General features: G+C 41.8%; 1 protein-coding gene across 2 annotated transcripts in view; it reads right to left on the bottom strand.

Moving 5' to 3' along the window:
* LOC127570239 (uncharacterized) overlaps positions 1 to 21,299 on the bottom strand; it is a 63,278-nt gene that overhangs the window by 23,724 nt on the left and 18,255 nt on the right. For both annotated transcript variants that reach the window (XM_052015561.1, XM_052015560.1), the window contains exons 2-4: positions 16,267 to 16,345; positions 8,186 to 8,311; positions 5,185 to 5,328 (exon numbers count right to left, since the gene is read on the bottom strand). In XM_052015561.1, the coding sequence (XP_051871521.1) occupies positions 5,185 to 5,328; position 8,186 (145 nt within the window). In that variant the 5' untranslated portion in view covers positions 8,187 to 8,311; positions 16,267 to 16,345. The remainder of the gene's footprint in view (positions 1 to 5,184; positions 5,329 to 8,185; positions 8,312 to 16,266; positions 16,346 to 21,299) is intronic.

The raw sequence follows: 21,299 nt of genomic DNA, 5'->3' as shown, positions 1-21,299 counted from the left end.
AGGGCAGAGAATCGTTGCAATTCTCTGCCCAGGAGGCCTGTCAAGGATCAGTCACTGAGAATATTCAAGAGAGATCAATTGATTCTTTGATATTAATGGAAACAAGGAATATGAGAATAGTGCAAGAAGGTAAAGCAGAAGTAAAAGATCATCCATAAGCTTAATGTAGGGAGTTTCACCTTGCAGGAATCGGGAGTTGGAGCGAGATTTGAAGCAGGAGATTTGAAAAGAGGTGAGTCTCTGTGTTTGTGCTTGGGAGTTTCACCTTGCTGGAGTCCGGAAGAGGCACATTTGCACATTGTTAATAGTTGATTGGCTCATTGGCTAGTTAACAACAGCCAATAAAAAGAAGTTAGAGTCAAGCAGAGTGGCCATTTTGAGAGGGGCTGCTGTCTTGTCAAAGTGCTGCTGGTTGTCTAAGTGTGGGCTTTGGTGAATATCAGGCTTCAGTGAGGAGGGCGAGCAACACTAAAGTAAGAATGAGGGGGATCTTATAGAACCATATAACATTATGAAAGGGACAGATTAGATAGAGGCAGGAAGGTTGTTTCCACTGGTAGGTGAGACTTCACATCTTTGATAAACACAACAATTGTCAGAACAACATGCAATCATGGCACGAGTCCACAATGATAGGGGGAGACACAAATGTAATTGAGGTTAGGCTTGGATACATTTGCATGACAAATAAGGCATAACATTAGGAAACTTATTAGATGAGGCATGGAAGGCCCCTTTACAATTAAGAATGCAATTTGCACAAAATGAAAATGTATTGCTACAGTGTTAATGTATTCACTGAACTTTATAATACTTGCAAATGAAATTACACTTCAGTGGAAAATAAATTGTACCCTCTTCTGCCCCTTGCATTCACAAGTTCTAGCTCCATGTCACATCGTCTCCTGTGTGGCTCCAATATGGCTGCTAGAAAACTAGAGGAACAGCACCTCATTCTCCATCTTGGAACCTTGCAGCCTAACAGCATGAATATTGAATTCTCCCACTTTAGGTAATCCCCACAACCCCCTCCCTACAAACCACCCACCCCACCCCATCATACTTCTCTTCTTCCCTTTCCTAGCCTCCTTTATTTTCCCTCTCTCTTCTTACCTTTTACCCATCCCCCAGTGGATCTGCTGCCCCTGCACCTGCCTGTCACTATCTCTTACCTGCATCTACCTATCTCCACCCTGAGCCCACGCTGCCTCCCCTCTTTTGTCCACCTATCACTGCCCTACTTTTCCCTCCTATATATTGGGCTTCCCCTTTTCCTATCTTCAGTCCTGAAGAAAGGTCCTGACCCGAAACATTGACTGCCTGCTTTTCTCCACGGATGCTGCCTGGCCTGCTGAGTTCCTCCAGCATCATCGTGTTTTTCATCTAGATTCCAGCATCTGCAATCTTTTGTTTCTTTAGAAAGCTGCTCCTTTTTCCTTAGAGTATGCCTGATGTCCTTGACCCACAAGGGTCACTTACCTTACACGAGCTGGCTTTATACTGCTGCCAGGGATAACTGGAAGGAATCGTCTGAGATTCCTGGCTATAGGGCATTGATGAGTGTGAGAGGCTGCATTGGCAGGTGAGAAGGTGTCCTTGTGAGATGAGCCATCAATGTCCTGAACCTCACTGGATCCAGACCTGGGGATCAGCTGACTGACAGACCCCCCCCCCCCCACCACCACAGTCACAAATGTCTGGTCCTTCACTCTTCTCCTTAGAGGCAGCTGTGTGTGCAGGACTCTGTGCACAATGAAGAGGTATGTGCATTGGTGGAGGGTGGGGCATTGTCTCATGCAGACGAGACGAATTCCTGCATGCCCATGATAAAAGATTAAGATAAAGATTGAGAAGCTTATGGGGAGATGTCGATGTCCTATCAGATGGTGGTAGTGAGTTGGCTGCTCTCTTACTTATTTCCCATCAGCATTTGCACTGTAGACAGCAATAAAAGGCATGATCTGTGTCTGTTTTAGTTTTATAAGGCTTGTAACTTTAAAAGAATCATTTGGGTAATGTGGGTTTCACAGGCAAGGCCAGTATATTTTGCCCAACCCTAAAGACCCTTGAGAAAATTGTAGTGAGTCGCCTTCAAGAGCCACTGCAGTCCATCCAGTGATATGACCTCCACCATTGTACAGGAAATGGAAAGATACGGACATTGCGTAAGCAGAAGGGATTAGTTTAGTTGGGCATTTGATTACTAATTTAGTTAGTTCGGCACAACATCGTGGGCCGAAGGGCCTGTTCCTGTGCTGTGCTGTTTTATGTTCTATTTAGGATGATTTTTTTGATGCAACATAGTGCTGGCTGGGACATTTCACTTTAGAATCATTAAAAACCTACTGCTATGGGGCTGGAGTTACAATGGGGTCTCATCAGGCAAGGGCAACAAAAATTTCCTTCCCTTGCTCGATTGCCCCTTTGTATTTATTCTCTTCTACATTCCTCTTCATTACTTTGCCTTTTGTTCCTCTTTCCCACTGTTCTGCACTTGCTAAGACAGCCTGCTTCACCTCCAACTTTTTCCAGTTCTGATACAAGTCAGCGATCTTAAACATTAATGTATGTATGAGAAGTGCTGGATAGCCTCAACAGGTCAGGTAGCAACTGTGGGGAGAGAATTAAGATTCACCATGTCAGGTCGATGACCTTCCAGCAGAATGTGAAAAAGTTAGAGTTAAAAGAAACGTTTAAAAGATCTTTAATCCTCCTGATGTATCTGATTTATACATAGAAAGATAATAAAATACTCTTTTGAGTTTCTTTATTCATGGCTTCTTTAAGGATCAAATAGTCTTATAAATAATTTAAACTTGCAGAACAGTAGTTGAAACCAGAGACTACTGGACAGAATGAAAATTGATCTGGAAATAGCAATGTCTCATTTAAATCAGCACACTGAAACGTGCTTGAGTCAAAGAGTGATGGCTCCATCCTGAAGACAGTACAATTAAGTCATGGCAGAAAGAGTAACAGTCTTTAATACTAATGAGTAGACAGCAATTGTGGATTGAATTTTCCAATTAGGATTCATGGTGATTAAAGCCTTCTCCATTTTGGAGAAAAGATAATTGAGTGTCCTGCCATAAAATCTCTTTAACGCACTGGAAAATCATTTCACCGTATAGCAGTAATTAATTGTACTTTGTCTATATTGCTTGCTGAGACCGTCTGATCTGAAATCCACCTAAAAATGATTGCTGGTTACTATAATGAACAATGCAAGTTGCAAATTAGCTATCCATCAAAAAGACTGTTTTATGTACACCAAGGCTTTGACTGGGGTATATTGGGAGCTATTATTCAATAACCATCTCTCACGCAGGCTATGACAATAGACTATCTAATTTCTAGCTATATTGCTTGTCAAATATACTGCATCTACCCCGCATGACAGAGAGCTCCTTCAATCCTTTGTTCTTGCTAGCATGTCATGTGTGAGGCTTGTATTATCTGATGCACAATCCTAACAAATGCCTGGCATGAGAGTGAACTGTGCAAAGAAGGTGCATCTGAGCACAACATATAATGAGACAGGGTTCTCCTCTTCTGTAGCAGAGTGAATTTGATAGTCTGTTGTTATCTTGTTCCTCAACCTGTACTTTTCTCCTGCTCCCCACTGGACTGGCACTGGCCTTGATTGCCTTGCCCACTGGTTGTAAATGGTATTGGTGCTGAGGGTGCAACACACTCCTTTCTATCTGCTCGCCTTTCACTCACTTTGTGGTGCAATCGTGGGAAGGTTGTGAGAGGTCACGAAAGCAGTAGGAATGGCAGAGAGATGACCCCAGTGAGAGGGGTCTTGCAGCTACCTTCTCTTTCATTCTGTCCTCGGCTCCTACAAGGTTGTGGGATATCAAATCTCAGGACACTTTTGTCCCTTTCCAAATTGTTGTTGCCTTGCCAGGTTGCAACTTCACAGGAGCTCCTAAAATCATTCTCCATCCACCCCCGTACTGAGCAGTGAACTAAATTTCCTCTCGATTATCCTAGCTCCCTGCCAGCTCACACTTCCCATCTGTTTGGCACCATATCTCAGAGCAGTTGGGATTATGGCTCAGTTGATACCACTCTTACCTCCAGATCAGAAGGCTGTGGTTCAAGCCCCATTCCTGAGACTGAGGCATTAAATAATATTAATCCAGTGCTAATGTCTTTCAGATGAAGTACTAAATACGGATCCATTTTGATCTCTGCAGCAGATGTTAAAATAAAATCCCATTGTACTACAAGAAAACTCCATGAATCCAGAGCACATGGAACTTTGGTGCTGGACCAGCAGATTTTCCAGAATATTGGATGTTATTTCAATTAGCTTCTCAACACTCCTATAATTCATTTTGTTAGATGTTACACAGTTGATAATAAATTTTCCAATGAACAAGGTAAGTTGAGAGGGCAGAAAATGCTGGGAAAACTCAGCAGGTCAGGCAGCATCTGCGAAAAGAGAAACCGTTATCACTTCAGGTCAAAGATGCTTCATCAGAACCCAGGAAGGTTTCTTTGAGCTGAAACATTAGTTATTACTCTTTTCACAGGGGCTGCCTGACCTGCGTTTTTCCAGCATCTTTTGCTTTTATTTCAGATTTTCAGCATCTGCAGTTTTGTTTTATTTTTAAGTTGAAAGGGAATGTGGGATCTGGGGCCCTGTGAGTTGAAGAGAGCACGGGAACTGGGGCCCAGGTGAGCGGAAAGGGAGCACGGCAAACATCATCTGGGTGAGTCAGGTGCTGAACCATTGGAATTTCCAGATCATCAGATAGTGGACATTGAAGTTTTATTGTATATTGAAGAAGAGCAATCCCTATAGTTTGGTTAATGTTCACTGCTAAAACATAGTTTCTAAAAACAGATAATATAGTAATAATCACTTTGCTTTCTGAGGGAGTTCTCAGTCTGCATACCAAGAGCCATGTTTCTTGTATTACAGCAGTGACTACATTTCAAACATATTTCATTGACTACAAAGTGTTTCAGGGTGCTGTAAAAAGTATGCAGGAAATGCAGTCTCTTAAGATTATCCTTCAGAATTTTAGAAAATGCTAGAGATTTGAAAGATTTCGATTGGAACCTTAGATCAAGACATGCTGCCCAATTTCTACAATAAATTGTTCATTTGCAGTTTTAAGAGGATGGATTTTTCTTTTTGCCTCTCGATAAGTGTTTCAGATATTTGCTCACCTTTTTCTTTGACTTCAAACCCTGGGAAACAGGGATTATCCCTGAGACAGTATTCACAGTCCTGTGAGCAGTGGTAATTTGCCTTGCACGTGCATTGTGTAGCAGTCACTGAATCTCCTTTATGGAGAACTTCAAAGCCCTTCACTGTAAAAGGAACAAAATACTTTCAGGCACAATAATAACAAGCGGCCACATGTAACCATCTCATGTGGTCTTTGTACCTGTGCATGGTGATATCCATCTCAGATTTGGGACTAACAATAAAAATAACATTTGTTGGTCCATGACACCACTTCGAATACATTAAAAACAAGAGTTAAATGAAAAACAATAACAGCTGGTTGATACAAGTAAGAGTTCGTTACGTACATCAGCAAGTTACTTCAATAAGTCTTGGATAAAACTAGTTTTGTATCATTTTATAGTTAAAATGAAGACTTGCAAAATTAGTTTAATTTGCTGACAATTCTCATTTCTCATTGCTGCCCCAGGTTCAATCGTAACTCAACAAATCCCAGCTATATGTAACAAGTGTCACAAGGGCTCAGCTGGGTAGCTGAATGAAAGAGATACCTCACCCATGATAGCAAAATCTGCTGCGCTGTCTATCGCCCTGATTTTTCTTTGGGACTCTGATGGGATAGGGAATGGAGTGATTGGGGTTGCATTTCTACACACACAAAAAACAGGAGTACAATAAACATTCATACACAATTTAATTTAATTTGCCTTGTGTGTACATAAGTCTAGTTGGAGTGATCTTGGTTCTGGAGGGAAGGTTGAAGAGTTTTCCATTTGTCCTGTAGATTTCCCCACACCACAGGGGAGCCTGCTGGAAAAACAATGAAGCCTTGCAGCAAGCAATATTGAGCAGAGGGCTGGTGCAATGATATAGCTTAGCTGGATTCCAGTCTGATTCTGGGATCTATGGTGCATCCTTTGGTGAAGACCGGGGTTCATATGAACATCAGAACATGACAAATTAGAGCAAGATTAAGCTAATCAGCCCCTTAAAACTACTCTGCCATTCAATAAGATCATGGCTGATCCAACCTTGGCCTTTCTTGCTCACTCCCCTTCATTCTCTTCAAGGCAATGAAGTTCAAATATCCATCAACATCCATCTTGGAAATATCCATTGACACATCTCCACATCTGTCTTGGGTAGAGAATTCCAAGAAGTCAGAACCCCCTGGGAGAAGGAATTCTTCTCCATACTCTTTTTAAATATCAAATCCATTCTGAAACCATTCCCAGTCATTCTAGATATCCCCACCAAGGAAACATCCTCACAGTATTGATCCTGTCAATCCCCCTCAATATTGTTTCAATAAAATCACTTCTCATTCTTCCAAATTCTAATGAGTATGGGGTCAACTTATTCAACCTTTCTTCATCCATCAACCCCAGGAATCAACCTTCTCTGCATTCCCTCAAATGAAAGCACTTCCTTCCTTAAATATAGAGACCAAAATTGTATTCAGGTGTGGTCCTACTAGTGCCTATAAAGTTGCATCAAAACTTCCTCACTCCATATCCCTCACAACAAAGGTCAATCCTTCTGAATTAATTGCTGGACCTGCATGCTACACAAGGACCCTTAGATTACCTTGTCCCACAATGTTTTGTATTCTCACTTCATTTATATAATAATTTATTTTTCATTCTTCCTTCCTAAGAGGATAACCTCACATTTTGCCACATTATATTCTGTCAATTCTTTGTTTACGCACTTAAACTATCTACATCCCTTTACGGGCTCTTTGTGTTCTCCTCACCAATTGGCTGATATCTGATTCCTCAAACAATTGCTTTACTCTGAGCTCCATCATGGCAAGTAACTTGCAGGAGGACAGAGTGAATGCTTCAACAATGTGACATTTCAAAACGTTGACACAATGCAAAATCCTCACTGAAATCCCTGGAATCATGGAAATAGTTTGCTCTAAACTGCTTAAACTGACACAGGAACATCTGAGAAGGCACCAAATACTTTGGGTATCTCTAATGAGAGCACATGGAGGTAAAGTGCAAACTGTGGAAGGAACACACAACAATCCAAACAACCTGTTTACCTGCCCTATCAAACCCCACTCCAGCAGAGGCTGTGGATCCTGCAGAGAACTCATCCCTCACCTCAGGACCCATTGAACTGCAGTGGAAACAAGATATCCTTGACCCCAGGGGACCACCCAAGAAGAGAAGACCACCCAAGGGACATGTCTAATGTTGGATAGGCTGTGTTGTACAGTTTAGAACAAATATTACATACTTAAGCAAACAGGCACTTGTACATACAGAGGTAGACATATGTGCAATCCACATTCCTCAGTTCTGTGTTCTTTTCAGAATCACTCTTTAAAGAATAAGAACTTGTTAACTGTCTGCAATTATTGGCTGTTCCGTAGGATGCTGGGCCATTTATGAGGGCAATGATGACTGGATCACATTTTATTATGGATTTGGAGTCACACAGAGGGTGGCACGGTAGCGTAGTGGTTAGTGTAATGCTATTACAGTGCCAGCGATTGGGGTTCAATTGCCTCCGCTGTCTGTAAGGAGTTTGTACGTTCTCCCCGCGACTGCATGGGTTTCCTCCGGGTGCTCCGGTTTCCTCCCACATTCCAAAGATGTATGGGTTAGTAGGTTAACATGGGTGTCATTGGGCGGTGCGGGCTCGTTGGGCTGGAAGGGCCTGTTACCGTGCTGTATAAATAGAGGCCAGACCAGGTTAGAGAAACAGATTTCCTTCCTAAGGGATATTATTGGATCTAATGGGCTTTAATGACAATTTCTTGGGCCGTAGTTTCACGGTCACTGATACTATTAATCTTGTACTCCTGTTTATTCAATAATATGAATTTAAATCCCCCAGCTCCCATGATGGGTTTGAATTCATTCCTCCAAATTATTAATCCAGGTCATTAATTATTTTCCAACTGTTCACTTTATTATGTTAGCAATAGCTTGGTTTTGGATCAGTCTACAAGTAGATACTAACTTTCATCACACTCGACCTGTTTCAAGCATTCTGTCTGAGAATTATTGTGGTCCAGGTACTCGCCTTCTCCGCAAGGTCTGCATTCAACAGGTTTCTCCGTGGTACATGGAGCTGAGAGATGGAAGCCTAAAACAGAGTATCCAGTGTTAACATCTGTACAACTTATCTGACACTGACACACTTTGGGAAAGGGGAAAACAGATAGGGTCAGTTCTAAGGTCAGTGTATTAATGTATGCCATAAGTATATAAAAAAAAAGAGTACATTATAATGATTGGAGGTCAGTCTTGCCTGTGCTGAAGCCCCAACAGTCAATACCTACAATGCATCATGCACTACAGAAACAATCAAGACAATAACCCATTAAACCTGATTGCTTCCCAGAGTTGATGGTGCCACTCATCCGAACAAAACTCGATACTCATTTTGTGTGGAATGCACATTACTTTAATGATTCAGCCCACAGCTGAGGCTCCCATTATGACGGCTAATGTAAAGTGCACAGAAAATAAAACAATATCATTATCCAGTCAATTCTTTGTTCCAGTTGTTCATTTAAGTGTTTGGACTTTTAGCCACTGTTGCAGCTGGAGAGCAAAGCCACCTATTGCCTTAATATTATTTGAATTTGTTACGCTGCTATATTTCCTCTTACACCATAGACAGAAAAGTGGCTGATGGATCGGAAACAAAGGACACGATAAAAGGGGCATCTGAAACTGGGGCAGAGCTAGAGGTCAGAACTGTGTCAGTCTTGAAATGTCTGAAAGGAGGAAGTTGCCATCAGACTGGGCACACAAAGATCGTGGCAAATGGACAGATTAACCTGATGAGAGGAGCACTTTAAATTAATGCCACGGTCAACGAGCAGAAAATGTAGTACTTTAGGAATTGGAAGAACAAAAGTGCCCACTCAGTGGAAGAGTTCTGGATGGTGTGGATGAACCTAAGGGTCCAAAGGTTTAAGGCTTGAAATTTATTTTTGGCCACTTCTGCTAGACTTGTACAAATATTATTGCAACTGCCTCCTCAACATACAGTTTGATCGGTTTCAATGTAATACTTATGCGTGTTTACAATGCTGGTGACCAAGATGAATTTCTCCCCTTTGTTCTCTGCAGGGGTCACAATCCAGTTCATTACCCTTATACAAGGGGACGTGCAAAGTGCAGAAACATTGCCCAGACTTTCCTGGGGAGGCCCATTAAACCTACAACACCAGGAAACTTCAATTGTGTTACTGAATGACTTTACCATTACTAATGGCAGGAATGTTTTCTTGGGAAATCTAAGTTTATTCAATGATGCAACTCACCAAAAAGCGTGGAAGGTAATTCCCCCAGCTCCTTCCTAAGGCATAGCTGTTACAAAGGACATCTCAGTACAATATCTTGTTCCAACTCAGTTGTAGGAGTCTCTTGTTCCAACTTACCACTTACAGTGCAGTCTGACAGTTGCAATTGGATCCAGTGTAAGAATAAGTCACAGGAAAATATTACTAGGTGCCAGAAGAGATGAGAGACTAAGTGGAACTCTGCGAATGTGACATGAAGCAGATGCTGGTGCTCATTGAATAAGCTCTTTAGTTCCTCTAAATTCTGGGTGGGATGAAGGGGCAGTCGCCTTTAGTGAGAAACAAATGCACATTGAAGTCATCATGATAAGATGGTGAGTCAGGCTGATGGAACTTTATGCAAGGGAATGCTTTAATCTATGTTTTACTCATAATCTGCCTACAAGTTTCCAGGGTTTTCAAGACAGAAGCTTTTTTGAAGTCAGGATTCACATGAAGGAATGCATTGGTTTCTCAGTCTTCCAAATCCAAGGATTCCTTTTCCATTCAGTCCTAAATAGTGAATGGTCAGGCAGCAGATATGATTGAAGTCTCAGTCCATCCATGCTGCAGTTCAAAATGAACCAGAGGCACTAGATTTGAAGATGATACTCGCCTTGACTGCCAGCTGAGACTGCAGTTCAGGCACCAGACTACAAGTCTGTATGCACCAATTGGCATGCTACCCAGGCATGTTCCTTTTGAATCTAGCTTTGAAAAGACATGAATCCCCGTTCATGTTCTCATAAAAACTTCTGGTTCTACAGAGGCACATGAATTGGTCAGAAGAGTAGATGTGTTTATTGTGAACTGGATTCAAGTTTTTATAATCCCACAACACACTCATTTCAACCCTTGTACCCCCTCCCTTTTCCACCAACAAAGAAGCCCTTTGGGAGACCTATGCTACCTATCAGAACCTGGTTTATTATCACTGACATATGTCGTGGAATTTGTTGTTTTGTGGCAGCAGTACAGTGCAAGACATAAAAATTACTGTAAGATGCAAAAATTATTAAATAGTGCGAAAGAGGAATAACGAGGTAGTGTTCATGGACTGTTCAGAAATCTGATGGCGGAAGGCAAGAAGCTGTTCCTAAAACATGTCCCTAAAGCCGTTCCTAAATCTTTTGTTGTGTTTGAGAGCCATAAACCTGTAGGTTACCAGAGTGATGCTATGTGAAATCCATTGCCTTTCCCAAGAAAACATGCCCAGCTTTTCGTGTGAGCATCACTCTGGTAACCTACAGGTCAATCCACAGATGTATCTTGAGATGTACTGTTTAACATCGCACTTGGGAGGGATTCTTATGTTAGGCTATGTTTCAAATTCCCCATTTGAGCATGTGATTGGACTTCATTGATTCGATGGAGGCCTTCATCAATCGTGAAGGCATTTGGAAGGTGTTGGCCAGATTTAGTTGCCCTCCAAAATGTTTTAAAGTTGTAGGACTTCTGCATTATCAAATGACCTATTTATCATTCAAACTGGAATTAGGTAAAATTGTGTTGTTGCCCCAATTCTGTTCTCCATCTTCTTAGCAATTGTTCTTCCCTTTATTAAAGGCAGCCTCCTTGCTGGAATTGGCATCAATATAGATTGGATGGATGTCCCTTTAATTTGCATTCCATCTGCACAAGGACTGGAGTCTCCAAGACATCTATTACTAATCTTTAACATGACAATGACTGTGCCATCTTCACCCACACTGAGAAGACCTCCAGTTCACACTGGATCTTTTGTACAAGCTTACTATAGCCCAGCCGTGAGAAAACAAAGATGCTCTATTAGACCCTCAGGGCTTGCATGTGATAATGACCTACTACAAATCACCATTAAGGGAAAGACCATGTTGACACTTCAGAACTTTTGTTATCTTGGCAGCCACTTCTCTTGAAGTGGTAGAAAGGATTGAGATTTAGTGCAGGATCTGGTACACAAACACTTCCTATGAAAAATGTCCCATTCTTACCTCTGGAAGTGCACCAGGATCCAACTCTGTAATTCAATCATCATCCCTACGTTTCTTTATGGACACAAAACTTGGGTGACCTCATGACAACATATCAAGAATCTGGGAGGTATGACCAATGACGCCTCCAGAATGTCCTACTCATCAAGTGGGTAAATTGCTTACTAATTGGCATCATCTCTGAAGCTAATGTTCGCAGCAATGGGGTAATGATTTCCATGCACCAACACTGCTTGGTTGGGCATTGTCCACTGATGTCAGGATTGCATGTCCCTAGTTTGCCAGATTTTTACCATTCCTAGTAGAGCCTTTGTTCCCAGCACAGAAAATGCTAATACCAGGCTGAAGATGTACTTCAAGAAAACAGATGGCAGCATCTCAAGCTGGGAGGAATGAGCCATCAAACCAGTCCCAATGGCACCATATTTTCCATCAGGCAGTGGCCCACTTCAAAGAGAAACTCTCTGCCCTCAAAACTAGGAAGTCAGGGAAAAGAATCCCCTGCTGGTAGGTAGCTGACCTGTGAAGCAATGTCTGCACCATTGGTGGGCAGGGTTGTGGTTCCACATTCAGACTCCTGGGTCGTCTGTGATAGAGACCGCCCTTGAATCAAGAGACTGCCACCAATCACCGATGACTTGCAGCTTTGTGTCAAGTCTTCCAAGGAAGTTAATCACTTCTTAAGATCTTGAGATACAAAATCGGATAAGAACCTCAAAGGTTGGCTGGAAGAATGGATCAGTCAATAAGCACAATGACTGCCTGGCATGAGGCAGGAAATCTCATTTTCCTTTGTAATGATTCAAGAATATCCATTACTTCAAAGTCAGACATGGTCAGGAGGACTCTCATTTCATTACTGTGTATGACCATCATGTGACTTGACTTAACACCAATGGGAATAGCTTTGGATTTTAGTAGAAGGAAAAGCTAGGTATTCATTAAATAATTGGAGACATCTTCAAAAGAACTCACCAGGTCACTGGAAGTCCAACAGCTCCAGAAGACAATCTTTGTCAATTTGGGTTTGCAGAATGACTCCATTATACATCTGTAAAACTTAATGTCCACTAGGTCAGAGGTTTTCAACCTGTGGTCCGCAGACCCCCAGCAAGCCAAGAAAAAAATGGAAAAGCGACCTGTTACAAAGACGTAGCTTACTTGCTTGCTCCAGTTTTCTACTATTCAGAAAATTGGCCCTATCTATTCTATCTGTTATAGGCGACAATCTTAGAGACTTAGACGGTGTTCCCTTCTCGTAAGCTGCCGTTTAATATTTGATTTGTGTAATCAGAGTCATCAGTAGAGTTCACTAATCACTACTATTCTGTTGTGCACTGTACTGTTAGCGAGACTGAGTGACGTTGTTGGTGTGCCTTAATAATATTGCTTACGTACCATGCATTCACGCCACAGTGACGTCACTGTTAAACGAAAAGTGCGCAAGCGTGTAAATTTTAGATTAGTTTTGATAATTTTGTTTATCAGTAATAGTAATTAAACTGTCCAGCGTGTATTGCTGAGTATGGAGAAATTCCTGAAGAGAAAAGCTGACCAGAAACGGGAAGATTCTGATGACGAAGGGGATAAGGGTGACCGAAAAAGAAAACGATGCGAGTACGATCCAGAATACATTTCATATGGCTTCATTGCAGTGGGGACAAATGCGGACCAACCTCTCTGTGTCATGTGTTTGCAAACACTATCCAACGATGCAATGAAACCAGCGAAATTGAAGCACCATTTAACAACAGTGCATCCAGATATTGCCAGTAAGCCAAAGGAATATTTTGAGCGGCAAAAGGAGCTGTACCTCAAGCAGAAAAGCAAAATGACAGCCTGTGCCACTGTAAATGAGAAGGCTCTTCGCGCATCATATTTGGTAGCATTACGAATAGCACGTTTCAGAAAGCCTCACACAATTGGAGAAGAGCTTATACTGCCTGCAGCTGTAGATAGGTGCGAAGTTGTACTTGGAAAAGAATCCAGTCAAAAACTGAAAGCCACTCCACTGTCTGATAACACAGTAAGCAGAAGAATTGGCGATATGGCGGAAGATATACAGAGCCAGCTGATAGCATGTCTTCAGCAAGTCAGATTTGCGATTCAGCTCGATGAAAGTACTGACGTTGCCAGTGCTGCGCAGTTGTTGGTTTATGTTCGATATTGCTAGGAAGGAGAGGCTTTGGAAGACTTTTTGTTTTGCAAGGCGCTCCCAGGGCGTACAACCGGTGAAGAACTTTTCCATGTGCTTGACACTTATTTTGTACAATCGCATTGGCATGGACACAGTGTATTGGAGTATGCACGGATGGTGCTGCTGCAATGACGGGACAGAAGTCGGGTCTAGTCGCACGAGTGAAAGAAGTAGCTCCACACGTAGCAGAAACCCACTTCATGATTCACCGTGAGGCTTTGGCTGCAAAGGATATGGATGAAAATCTTGCGGATGTGTATTCCACATGCATTAAAATCGTTAACTTTATCAAAGCCAGGCCGCTCAATCGTCGTTTGTTTGAAAACATATGCCGTGAAATGGAAGCCGAGCATAAGCATTTGTTCCTACATACAGTCAGATGGCTGTCACGAGGCCGCGTTGTGCAGCGTGTACATGAATTGCGAGATGAACTGCTCATTTTTCTAAATGAGCATAACAGATCATTGGCACAGTTCTTGACAGATGAGACGTGGGTTGCCAGATTAGCTTATCTTGCAGATATTTTCAACATTTTGAACATCTTAAACCTGGCTCAAATGTTCTGAAAACGCATGACAAAATCAATGCCTTCCAGAAAAGACTCCGTATCTGGAAGGGAAGATGCGAGCAAGGCATCTATGATATGTTTCCATTGCTGGCTGACTTTCTGACAGTGAACGAGACTAAGATAGAGGGCATTGAGAGCACCGTTTTGAACCATATTCAACAGCTGTCACATTATTTCCTTGAGTATGTCGGTGACGATGACACGAGCATGTTTGATTGGATTCGAAATCCATTTGTTTGCATGCTTACTGATTTAACTGGATGTGAGCTAGAAGAATTGGCTGAATTGTCATCTGACAGGACTTTGCACTTGCAGTTCAACTGAATGTCACTGTTGTCGTTCTGGATAGCATGTTCCCAGGAGTATCCACTGCTGTCCGGCAAAGCCGTCAATGTTCTGTTACCATTTGCAACCACTTACTTGTGCGAAATAGCATTTTCTGCAGTTACTGCCATGAAAACCAAATAAAGATCAAGACTGAATATTGAGGATGACATACGCGTATGTTTGTCGCACATACCACCACGTTTGGACAAACTCTGCAGTGCAAAACAGGCACAACCTTCACATTGAACTGAACACTGAAAGACACTGCTGGTAATTATTGGTGATTGAAATTGCCACTATTTCAATAGGGCCTATGTGCAGTAATTTAAGTGTTGTATGCATGAATTATCGATTGTTTGATTTTGTGGGCTTTGGGGGTCCGCCATCTAACAAGGACATGTTCTGGGGGGCCACAGCATGAAAAAGGTTGAAAACCACTGCACTAGGTGACTGAGCAATAACTTTACTTTTGGACAACACTGGAATCATGATGAATCACTTGAAGAGAGTTCCTTAAATCCTTGTAATTGCCAGGCATCATGCACAAACATGCATGTCAAACATCAAAGACCAATTACCATTTACGGCCTCCTTAATAATGAGGATGGAGTTATCTGGTGTCCAATGAAGTTGAGGTAGCTTTAAGGTGACATACCTTGTGAAGGTAGTTGGAAATTGGTTAACTCTTGGTGGGAAGCTCAGTAATTCAATACCAGAAGCAGCCAAAACTGTACTTTCCAAGTTCAATGTCAGTGATTAACCAGGCTGTCTGATTCACCGATGAGACTGGGTGTTAGTCATAGAATCATAGTTGTACAGCACAGAAATGGGCCCTTCAACCAACCACATCCATGCCGAGCCTTCTGCCTAGCTACATTAACCCCATTACTCTTCATTCAGTCTATATCTTTCTATACCTTACCTACTTAAGTGCCTGTCTAAATGTCTCTTAAATGTAGCGATTATGTCTGATTCCACCACTTCCTCTGACAGCAAATTCCAGATATCAACCACTCTTGGTGTAAAAAAACTTTCTCCTCAAATCCCCTTTGAAACAAGAGGGCAACAACCTATGCCCTCTTATCTTTGATACACTTACCGTGGGAAAAAGATTCTATCTACCCTAACTATGCCTCTAATGATTTTTATTTATCTCTATCAAGTCACCCCTCGGCCACCTTTGCTCCAGGAAAAACAAGCCCAGCCTGTCAAATCTCCCCCCATAACCAAAGTCCTCCAGTCTAGGCAACATCCCGGTGCATCTTCTCAGCACTCTCTCCAGCACAAACACATCCTTCCTAATGTGTGGCAACCAGAACTAATCCTGACCATACACTGTCAACTGGATGTTACACCTCTTTCCGAAGTTCAATTCCATTGACTTTAATAGAACTAAACTTTGGAGACAGAGCAGGATGCACAAGCATCATTTGTTCTTCACCATTTGAGAGTTTCATGCAAGCAGTTGAGGACAAAGTTTCATCCCCTTGCCCTTCTGTTTCTATGCTGCTGGAGTTACAGAGTGAGTGGGTTGGAAAATTGAGGGATTTTTCAACTCGTACTCCTTGTGGAAATTCCTTTCTCACTGTGAGCATAAGAGAAATGTAAAAATGTCCACACCATAACAAATATCTACAGTGGCAAAGCTATGCATGTTACAGACAATGGGATAAAAACGTTCACCTGCTTGGCATTCATTGCAGCAATTCTTTGCTTTGTCGAAATGGTGAGCACACCCTGAATTCAATTGCTGTGGTTTTCCCTGCAAAATGTAAAAACATGTTAGAAAAAGTGATTTTGCATGCAAAAATAATTTCAAAGGATATTGTCAGCTGTGGCAACGGATATTTTCAACTGTTGCCTCTGAGTCAAAAGGCTGTTAATTTGTCTCACCACAGAAACCTGAGCAAAGAATTTAGTCTGATGCTTTCAGTGCAGTACTGGGGGAGTGCTGCACTGTTGGAGGCATCATCCTTCAGAGACATTCAACTACAGCCCCGAGTACTCTCTTGGGTTGATGTAAAAATATTCTATGACATTATTGTGAAGAACAGCTGGAGAAATTTCGCCAGTGTACAGGGCAATATTTAATCATCAATCAACAGCTTATACAAAATCCTAGTTTATCACTCGAATTCAGGAGCTGGCTGTGTTACAATTAGTCGCCGTCTTTCCAAAATTGGAATACCTCATTGGCTGTAAAATGTATTGGAACATCCTGAGGTTCCAAAGTAACACAAACTAACATAGACAGTATAAGGAGTACTTTTCACTTTCACTAGCTTCTTCTCTTTGTATATATTAGGCTAATAGGTATATATTGGCTGTGGTCAGAAATTCTGAAGGGAATTACTGGTGCTCAGCTGTTCAGAGACAGGTGATTTTTAGACTTACACCAACCCATCTCAGACAAGCTGGACAGGAGAGTAGGTCCAGGACAGGCTGAGTCACGGAGGTTGGCATGTCCGTCATGTTGCTCCATGACAGGATGGAGTCCAGCCATAGAGCTTAATTGTGCTGGGAGCCCTCAGCACTGTACTGGGGAAGTCAGCTCTTTGATCCGAACTAGTCAGACCTGGCACAGGATTAGAGATCCCCCATATAATTATAAAATTATTTCCATACAATTCTGATTTTCATAATGACTTACAGCAATTTTAATACTTTTTGATAGTTTCTAAATATCAGAGACACTTAGATGCCATTAAGGAGAAACTTCCTACAGTTGACATGCAGGGAGGCTCCACCCCAGTCAAAAGCTGCTTCAGCAGGATGCCACCTGAGGCCCACTTACAGCTGAAGTCTCACTGCATCTCATGCTCTGACGTCATTGCATCTCACCTCCTGAATGAGCTGAAGCAGGATTAGCTCATTCAGCCCTTTGCTTACAGTTCAAGCAATTGTGGGTGGATGGGAACTGGAGGCATCAAATCCGACAGGTTGGCTGAATCCAGTCAATCCTGCCCAACATATACGCACTATGCCACATGCTCAGTTTAAATACCCAGTCATACTCTTCACCTACAGTACGTGTACTGTGGTGCCTTCTCTTCATTACAGCTGTCTGTGTGCTTTGGAAAGTTTAGATTTTTGGGCAGGGAAGTTAATTTTCTGTTCATTTTGTTCAGCTTTATTTTATCAATGAGAATTATAAATTTTCTTCCCCTTCTAAGCATTTTAATAAGTAGATCCCTGTTAGAGTTATAGAGTCATACCGCATGGAGACAGGCCCTTCAGCCCACTTATGACAGCCTAATCATCAAGCAGCCTTTTACATTAATCCTACACTGATCCCATTTTACGCTCTCCACATACCCATCAACTTCCCCCAGATTCTACCACACTCTTATAAGTGTGACCAATATATATTGGCTAATTCACCAGCACTTCTTTGGGATGTGGAGCAAACTCTACGCAGACAGCACTAGAAGTTAGAATTGAACCTGGGTTGCTGGTGCTGTGAAGTTGTTCAGCCCTTTCACATTTCATCAGCAGGGGGCTCTGCAACATTGCTTCATAACAGAGTCACGACTTCCATGTTGTGCAATGACTAAATGTACGTAGGCACTGTAGAACTTGGAAATACTTTGTGCAAAGTTCTTATTAGAGATAGGGATGAATCAATCTAGTTGGCTCATAGGGCGATCTCTAATACTTGGGCACTAATGAATGAAGAGCTAATTTCCTGCAGGTGAGAAGCATGCTGTATATATCACCTACTAAATAAGATAGTTATTTATTAGTCACATGTACATTGAAACACACAGTGAAATGCATCTTTTTGCATTACTGAGAATGTGCTGGGGGCAGCCCGCAAGTGTCGCCACTCTTCCGGTGCCAACATAGCATGCCCACAGCTCCTAACCTGTATGTCTTTGGAATGTGGGAGAAAACCGGAGCACCCGGAGGAAACCCACGCAGACACGGGGAGAACATAGAAATTCCTTACAGACAGTGGCGGGAATTGAACATGGGTCACTGGCGCTGTAATAGTGTTACGCTAACCGCCACACTATAGCTGGATATTCCAACAGTGCCTTTCAAAGCCACAGGTCCCAAAATGCTTTACAGGTAATAAATGCTTCTACAGCTTAGTGCTTGTTATAATTCAGGAAATGCAGCAGCAGGTTTGTGCACAGCAAGATCCCACAAACAATGTGATTATCCAAACATAATCTACTCTCTAGGAATATTGATTTATAAATATTGGCTGGGACTCCACTGCTTTTCTTCAAGTAACACAAGATAATTTATGATACCTAACAACATACTGGCTCAATTTAGCATATCACCAAAAGCCAGTACCTCCCACAGTGCAGAACATCCTCTGGGGAGTAACATCCCTCAAGTCTCCGGAGTGGGACTTGCAATATCATCTCATTCAGAAATGATAATGCTACCAACTGAACCATCAAGAGCTAATATTGCTGCCAATAAGATATTTTAATCTTTTAAAAGGTAATTTTAAAGCTGATTTCAATTCAAAGTCAATGTAGATATCCCTACTGGCTTTGTAAAGCAAAATACTGCAGATGGTGGAAATCTGAAAAAAATGATGGGGATACTCAGAAGGTCAGGCAGCACCTGTGGAGAAAGAAATAGAATTAATGCATCGGGACAGGAAGAGTGAGAGAACAATGCTGCAAAAAAACTCCAACAAAAATAAACAATTCTTCCAGTTGCAGATTGACAGATGTGTCTTCCACTGCCTTCCATCGCTAATCATTGGCAGTAATGAGCTACGCTTGCATTAAGTAAGAAGTCCAAACTTTAAATGATCCCAGAGGATATAAACAGAAAATTTTACTTACTCTTTGAAATGCAGCCATAGCCTCTGTTTTACAGATGAGGTTTTACCAGCAGGGCAATACTAAGAGAACATTAAGCAAGATGGAAACAGAATAATCTAAGGTAATTACCTAATACAGACCTTTTGAAGTCCTTTCCCACAATATAATATCAATATTTAATACACATCCTTTGTTGTCCTTGAGAATGTGGTAGGGGGCTATCTTCTTGAACTGTTGTAGTCAGTGTGTTGAAGGTCCAAAGGCCTGCTGGGCAGGCAGATCAGGAATTAGATTTGGTGATAATGAAGGAACTGCAAGACATTTCCAAGCTAGGATGGGTGTGTGACTTTGCGAGGACTTGTAAGTTGTAGCGTAACCATACGCTTGATGCTTCTGTTCTTCTTGGTGGTAGATGTATGTTTGAGAGGAACTGTTGGAATAGACTAGATGAAAAATTGCAGAGCATTTTGTAGATAGTACATACTGTTGGTATAGGGTGCAGTGGAGGGAATGAATATTCAGTGTTGTGGATTGGGTATTATTCAAGCAGGTTGCCTTGTCCTGTTTCTTGTGTGCCACTGGAGTTGTATTATCTAGGCAAGTGGAAAGTATTCCCTCACACTCTTGACTGAAGTTTTGCTACATCAAGAGTGGCAACATCCATCAGACAATGTTCAAGTTAAATCCAACCCTCAACCTTCTGGTGTTTGTGAGGCAGATAAGTGATGGTGGTTCAGGAAATTATGATGGATCCCATCTCAAACAAGTTGGTGCCTCATGGAAGCAGACATAGCAAAAGTAGGTAAGGACACATTTTACACTGGATATCTTTGACTCTCTAGTTAAGAGCTGATACAGGAGTTATTGCCTGGTGTGCTCTGCATGAATGGAACTATTCTTTTAAGAGTTTAAAAGAATGAAAAAAGACCTTTCAAAACATCCAAAGTTCTTAGAACGCTCGACAGAGTATATTTCGAGGAGAATGTTTCCATTATCTGAGGAGTCTAGATCTAAGGGTCATAGTCTCAAAATAAGAGTAGGCTACTTAGGACAGTGATGAAGAGAAATGCCTTCACTCAGAGGGTGGTGAACCTTCAGAATTCTCTAACCCAGAGAACTGTGGATGTTCAGTTATTGAGTTCATTGAAAAGTGACATCATTGAATGGCAAGTAAGACTGGAGGGAGCTCAAATCTGCTCCTATTTCTTATGTTTGATGAAATTCCAAATTGGAAATTCCAGTACTCCATGAGCACATCTCTCACCACCATGAGGCGCTGCCTCAAGAAGGCAACATCTATAATCATTATCCGGGCCATGCCATCTTCTCGCAGCTATCACCGGGCAGGTGGTACAGAAGCCTGAAGTCCCACACCACCAGGTTCAAGAACAGCTATTTCCCTTCAACCATTCAGCTCTTGAACAACCAGCACAACCTTAATCACTACAGTATAGAAACACGATGGCCACTTTGATCATTTTGCACTAAAATGGACTTTTTTTTTGTCCTAATTGTGTTCTTTCTTGTAAAAACTATGTATAATTTATGTTTCATTTATGTTTTTCTTGTGAATGCTGCTTATCTGATGCTATGTACCTGTGATGTTGCTGCAAGTAAGTTTTTCATTGCATCTGTGCATACGTGTACTTGTGCATATTTGTACTTGCGCTTATTGCAATAAACATGACTTTGACCTTTGCAGTATAATGCACAGCTGCTACTATATTGAATGTTTATTGCACGTGCTGAGGATGAATTTGCACCCCTAGAGGTATACTTGGCTCCTGTTTTACCACATTTGTCCTGTCTGGTTCCACATATTACGACTAAATAAGTACAAAAATATAGTTTTTTTTTACATTTATATTGTACCTTTCACATAACCTTCAAGATTGAAGTGTTTGTCCACATATCCTTAAAAAGTGG

This window comes from Pristis pectinata, chromosome 5 (genome assembly GCF_009764475.1).
Source record: "Pristis pectinata isolate sPriPec2 chromosome 5, sPriPec2.1.pri, whole genome shotgun sequence".
In the NCBI taxonomy this organism is placed as follows: domain Eukaryota; kingdom Metazoa; phylum Chordata; class Chondrichthyes; order Rhinopristiformes; family Pristidae; genus Pristis; species Pristis pectinata.
Note: the sequence above shows the minus strand (reverse complement) of the source record. Positions and strands in the feature narration are given on the sequence as shown.